Source organism: Amphibalanus amphitrite, unplaced genomic scaffold (genome assembly GCF_019059575.1).
Source record: "Amphibalanus amphitrite isolate SeventyFive unplaced genomic scaffold, NRLGWU_Aamphi_draft 000746F_arrow, whole genome shotgun sequence".
In the NCBI taxonomy this organism is placed as follows: Eukaryota; Metazoa; Arthropoda; class Thecostraca; order Balanomorpha; family Balanidae; genus Amphibalanus; species Amphibalanus amphitrite.
The window spans coordinates 355433-361637 of NW_024882240.1; the positions used below are offsets into that span (position 1 = coordinate 355433).

Sequence of the window (6205 nt, forward strand, 5' to 3'; positions counted from 1 at the left end):
TCTACAATTTTAACAAAGATTATTTTCATGTCAGGTCAAAGATGACGTCACAGGGGTCAAAAAAGTCAATGGCGGCGCTAGATAAGGAGAGAGTTTTTCTCGAATAACTTTCGGATTAGTCATGATAGGAACCAACTAAGGGCATCATCGTGATCCTCTCGTCAATCCGCTTCGAATGATATATATGTTGACCTCGAAAGGTCAAGGTCAAAGGTTGACCTCAGGTCACGTGACCTCGAGGTCATCATGTATATCATTCGATGCGTCTTGACGAGCTGAACACAATGAGACCATCCGCGCGGCTGTATCTTGTTCCTGTACGGAGTTATTGGCAAAACACCTTTGGTGACCTTTGATGACGTCACATGACCTTACAGCTGCCCAACAGCAAAACAGACCTCAAGGTAGTGAAGATTGATCGTATATGAAGTCATGTATGGTATGTGGGGCCATTCCGACCCGTTTTAGTGGTAAAAACAGGGAGTTGATTTTCCCCCATTGACTTATAATGGGGAGGTCGCGAAATTGACCTGACCTTAGGTCACCGATATCAAAATTCCGAGATATACAAATTGTAGCTACTAATGACCTAATAACATCCTGCGACTTTCAAAGGCCTCCGACATCTACTGTCGCTCTGACACGGTGACAAAGTTGCAAAAAAGTGACTTGAGGTTGGGTCATTCAAAGTGACCTGGTGACCTGACCTTAAAAGTTAGGAGGTTCAAACTTGCACACCATGTGTAAAATTGATGAGAGAATAGTCGTGCCAAATTTCGCGGCGCGTAGCGCCGCGGTTTTCCCGCTATCCGCGAAAAACCTCAGGGGGCGGATATCCGCCCCCCCCCCCCGTCGGTGCGCGGGATAATACAATGATGACACTGTCTCGGCTTTGAAGGGGCAAAAAAACTCGAGCCAAGCAAAGTAGCTAGTCGATAAATCATAAGGTCGCCATTTTGCAGATAATAATCGTAAAAGAAGTTCCTATAAGAAGGTCGTATTGCGTATATAATTCAATTCCGTTTGCATATTAGGTATTCGAAGTTTATTAGCGACATCCTGGCCTTGCTAGCTCCCTTCGACTAGCTCCTCTCGGGTTTGACGAATTGACGAATTGATGAAAACTCCGATGACCTCTACTGACTCTATAGTCCCCGCACCTATACATACTTCTTTGGGTATAGGTACAAGTTTTTGACATACATCAACCTGTTATGGAAGCCATGAAAAAAAAATGATCGAATCGTCTGACAAAGAATTGTCATCTTTCCTACCCTAGATCGCGGTTTCTGCGTTCCCCTCCTCCTTTGAGTTATAATGGAAACGTGTCGTAATTGACCTGGCCACAAGAGGCCTGTCAAACGGCTTTTAATAAGGATTTAAAGTTTTTATACCTTCGCCACTGTCTGCAACAAGAAATCTTGTGGCCAGCCATTGTCATTGCTAGCTGCGACGCATAACTGTAGGTATATGTCGTACCTACCTTACATAGCACAGTCGCAACTCAATTAAGCTGAATGCCATCATTTTCGGACAGTGACATATTTAGGTGCCGCCGATAAATAATTAATAGGTACACCCTCCTCCACATACCAAACCGCTCGACATCCCAGATCGTGACTGTATCCGCATTGCATCGGAGTGCAGGATTACCTGTTGTAGCGGCTCCGACCGCTTACGGGACCCGCATCCCCATTGGACGACGATAGCCGATCGGCGGCAGCCGGGATGCGGCGCCCCGGGCGATGTCGTGCCGAGGACGGTGGGTATATAGGGTCGGCCGTGCCGGCGCCGCGCCACTCCGCCAGAGCTGTTCACCATGAGCCGGACCAGGACACAGCCGCTGCTGCCGCTGCTGGTGGTCGGGGTGATGACGGCTGCACTGCTGGCGGTCTGCGAGGCCCGGCCCGGCCGGCCCACTGGCTCCCCGCTGAGTGAGCGCGTGCCGCCGCTGCCGCCGCCGGCGGGCACCTCTTCGCTGCTGGACCGGGTGCCCCCTCCGCCGCCCGGCGGGCCGCTCTCGCTGTCTCTGTGCGTGCTCTCACGGCCCGGTGTGCCGGCTCCGTCTGTGCCAGCGCCGGTACCCGGTCAGCCAGGTAAGAAACCACAGCAGCCTATAGAAGTATGGAGGGTCTCCTCTTCTGGGATCTAACGAGTATCGTCTGTGGCCTGATATTCTGGCGGGTGCCTCTGTCAAAGGCGTAACGGGTGTGATATGTGAGTTATGACCTGGCAACCTGTCAGGTCTCCTCTTCCGAGAGGCTAATGGCCAATGGGTGACATATGACATACCTAATAGCCTGGGTATCTCTGTCCAGTAGCGGCGGAACACCTTCAATTAGGGGGGGGGCCGACTTTTGGTCCCATTCATTCCATGCAACGCCCATAGGGCTAATGTTAAAATGCCAAAATCAAAGGGGGCATGGTGCCCTGGTGCCCTCCCCGTTCCGCCGCCTGTCATCCTGCTGAATGACTTCTGTGGGCTTTGTAGGAGTCCCCATTCACTTTTGTAGCCAAATTGACTAGACGTCACTCTGACGTCATTTCCTGCCGGCACATTTGGGTGCAAAATTTTCCTTGGCACAAATGCTGTGATAGTGATGCAGCCGAAGGCAGTGAAAGTTTCCACGAAGTCTCGGTCAATGAAAAAAAAAATACCTTCACTTCAAGGATCATCAATCGACTTTCCATGTACAGCCCTCAGCAGACTGCGTGGTAGGTATTCTTTTTTCGACAAAACCGATAATTACTCAAAGGCTATGTCAACAGTCGGTCGGAACTCACTTCAAATAGATGCGCCATGCTCCACTCCTTCGATTGGGTCTATTACTAAACAAAATAAACGGTTTGTGTGGCAATAAAATGCAAAAGTTTGTTTTGGGGGCAAATATAAACTTTTGGGTTTTGCTGCCAAACTGGATGGAAAATGAATAAGATGATAATGCCAATCCAAGGTGCGGTATCTCGCGCGTCTTGCTGTTACGATTTTCGAGTGACCGATAGCATAGTATTCGCGTTATTCTCCGTTTTGTCGGAAAAAGAATACCTACCACGCAGTTTGCAGAGGGCTGTACATAGTCATAGGTAAAATGCATTGTACTGATTATTTCCTGAGCCATAGGCTTCTCTAAATATATAGAAAAGTCTGTGCCTCAGCGCATCGCCTATGATAAGCCTGATTTCATTTTTCGATATTGCTCACCTTCCTTTTTTTCAGTTGTGAACGACGGATAAAGACCTCTGATGAGAGATGCCATGTCTCTCCACGCGAGAAGCGCAATCGCCACTGACAGCGCAGCTCGGCGAAGATGACCTCAGGGTGCCTGGGGTCGCTCAGCTCACGACCCGTGTGCCTTGGTGTTCAGCTCCACCGGGAAAGCCGAGTCGTGGTGAGGTGGCTCACGAACAGAAAACGCCCGGTTATAGCAGTTGCTGCAATCAACATCGGGACGTGCTGCGCCGTTCTGTCAAGTTTTTAGTAACAGGTTTCGTTTGAGATAGAAATTTAAATATACCCAGGCTGTTGAGATGCTCCCTCGGGCAATGATACGTGACTTTCTGTCGAGAAGTCAGCTCTTTTTATGTGACCAGTAGACAAGAGGGCTGGCTATCAACTGCATGTATTATTGTCAAACGTGTAATGATTGCGTAAACAAATGGATATCACCCAGGTGGGTGCATTCCTACAATTCTGTTTGCGTGTTTTGAACTAGTTATTGTCGTTTATCGTCTGTGATGAGTTTTTGTGCCTGACTGAGATAAGTTATCGATGACCGTTCAATTGCCGGTCGTCTTTGATATATGCATGCTAATTTTTCGTAATATACAGTTGTGTGTTCTTAGCGATACTGCGTCTTTTCTCTTCATCGCCATGGTTACTCAATGGACAAAATGTCATAGGCTGATTGGCAGGAACCATGCAATAATTCCAGCATCAATCATGAGGCTCGCATGCCACCAATGGCATCGCATCGCGTGGCATAAGAAGTCGCTCACAAGACGGACCCGCTCACTAAGTGCCGTGTTAGGTGAAGGGACTATTTTGTTTTGCTCTTGCTTTCCACTGACGACATTCTGGTTAGTGTCAAACGGAGTCAATCAAAAACAGTCACAAAGCACCTTTTTTATCGATCGGTTTATTTGTATTCACCTCAGAGTTCATTTACTTGGCTGTGTTTTTACCGATACAGACGTCAAGATACGCGTGAGCGGATACACCAGAACGGCTACTGAGTGCTCGTTGGTGATCCGTCTTTTGGGACGTCTTCTATTTACATTTTGCAATCTGTAAATCACTTTATTCACACGAACGATGCTACAGATACACATCAATATAAGCTGACTTATCCAGTATAGGTCACGTCAAGTGTTTGTCAACTTCCAGACACGTGACGCGATTGTCATGGAACAATAATGGTGATTATCATGATAGAACCCACACATCACCCCAACAAAAGCATCGCCTTCACAATACACGTGAATATAAACACATCGACACAATACACACTAACTGCTAAGCAATTCTTTCAGCAAAATCTCAAGCCCCTTCATGCAGCCCATTTGCACTATACGGAAAAAATATCACGACGTAGGAGAAATTTCATTCAACCAGAATATACGCACACTCATTGTTCCTGTCCGCTGGACATATTTCTGAACCAAACCACACCACACCCGGGGTACCAAGGACACGTGACACTCACGACCAAAACACACCGCCTCATGCACCGCTCGCTCTGGGCACGCCCGCCACCTCTGTCGTCGCCTGCGACGGCTCACAGGCCGAGGTCCTCGCTGATTTCGCTGCCGCTGTCGGTACACTCGGAGGCGGAGCTGTTGGTTCGGTGGAACGCCTGTCGCAGAATGGTCACCAGCCGAAACACGTCCGTGAACGAGTTGTAGAGCGGCACCGGCGCCAGACGCATCACGTTCGGAGAGCCCGCCTCGCCGTGACGGATGTCACACTGTGAATGACAAGTGCGAGAACGTTAGGTTACCCCGGCGGCCGCTGGGCCTTCGCGCCACCCGCCGGCCGCTGGGGGGGGGGCATAAAGTTGCCCCCCCCCCTTTACTTCTGCGACGATATCGTCGCAACGCGAAGAGATAGAGAAGCGAAACTTTGCACACATCTTCCTGAATACCTAGCCGAGGTTGTGTCCAAATTTGGTGTCGATCCCATTTGAGATGACCTCACAGTGACGTCATAAGTGAAATTATAGATTTGCGACTCTCATATTCCTCACGATACATCACATATATGGGACCGAATATAAAGGGCCGATTATTGGTCAGAAACTAGATGGAAGTGTAGTAAGATGTTTTAGGATGACAGCAGGTGCTGTCTAGTTCATTTACAGTCGAGTTTCATGCTCAGCGTCATCAGAAACGGTCCATATCGGAAAACGACAAAACTTTATGACGTCACTGTGACGTCATCTTAGGTGCTACAACCACCAAACTTTCCTCAAACATTGCCTAGGTATTCATTTGAAGCTATGCCAAGTTTCACGTTCGTAGCTCATCAGGTTTCGGAGATATTTCACAAAACGTAAAGGGGGGGGGGCAACTTTATGCCCCCCCCCCCCCAGCGGCTCGTGGGTTACTGAACTTGACGGTCAGGTCTCCGTACTGAACATTACTGAAGCTCCCAGGTTATTCATACTTTGCAGTCATGATACTACGCTACTTATAATCTAGTCGCAGCTGGAGGCCCAGGGTTAGGGTCTTGTAGCGACATCTGGGGTGGTACGGTCTCTGTGTATCAAACATCAGTAAGGAAATAGAGGCCGTCTACTGGGGGAGTCGATTCACCGGAAGGTCGCCTCCATCCATCCTCTAAAAAGCGCTTACGAGCACAAACAAAAGTCAGTTTGAACTAGGGAATGAGCTATATATACTAGCTATACGACCCACCACCCCACTCACTCCTCTTCTCTCTCTCTCTCTCTCTCTCTCTCTCTCTCTCTCTCTCATCTCTCTCTCTCTCTCTCTCTCTCTCTCTCTCTCTCTCTCTCTCTCTCTCTCTCTCTCCTCCCCTCCTCTCCTCTCCCCTACCTCCACTCCGCGTCGCTTCATCTCGGCGTGGATGTTGTGCGCGTTGGAGAACCGGAATGACAACTGACAGCCGCGCTGGGCCGGGTCGGCCGGAGTGATCTGCTCGGCCTCGGGCAGCTGCAGAGAGATCACAGCTCCGGTATCCGTCAGC

The 6205-nt window shown here is 49.2% G+C and overlaps 1 protein-coding gene and 1 long non-coding RNA gene across 2 annotated transcripts; one reads left to right on the top strand and one right to left on the bottom strand.

Moving 5' to 3' along the window:
• The first annotated feature begins 1578 nt into the window (after window positions 1–1578).
• LOC122365522 (PX domain-containing protein kinase-like protein) lies at window positions 1579–3842 on the top strand. Its single transcript, XM_043336792.1, has 2 exons — window positions 1579–2096; window positions 3218–3842. Exons 1-2 carry the CDS (start codon window positions 1820–1822, stop codon window positions 3232–3234), a joined length of 294 nt encoding a protein of 97 aa, XP_043192727.1. The 5' UTR covers window positions 1579–1819; the 3' UTR covers window positions 3235–3842.
• A 447-nt stretch (window positions 3843–4289) lies between these two features.
• On the bottom strand, window positions 4290–6205 carry LOC122365523. Its single transcript, XR_006253766.1, has 2 exons — window positions 6055–6205; window positions 4290–4964 (listed from the first exon to the last, which is right to left on the bottom strand). It is a non-coding gene; the product is annotated as an uncharacterized LOC122365523 (long non-coding RNA).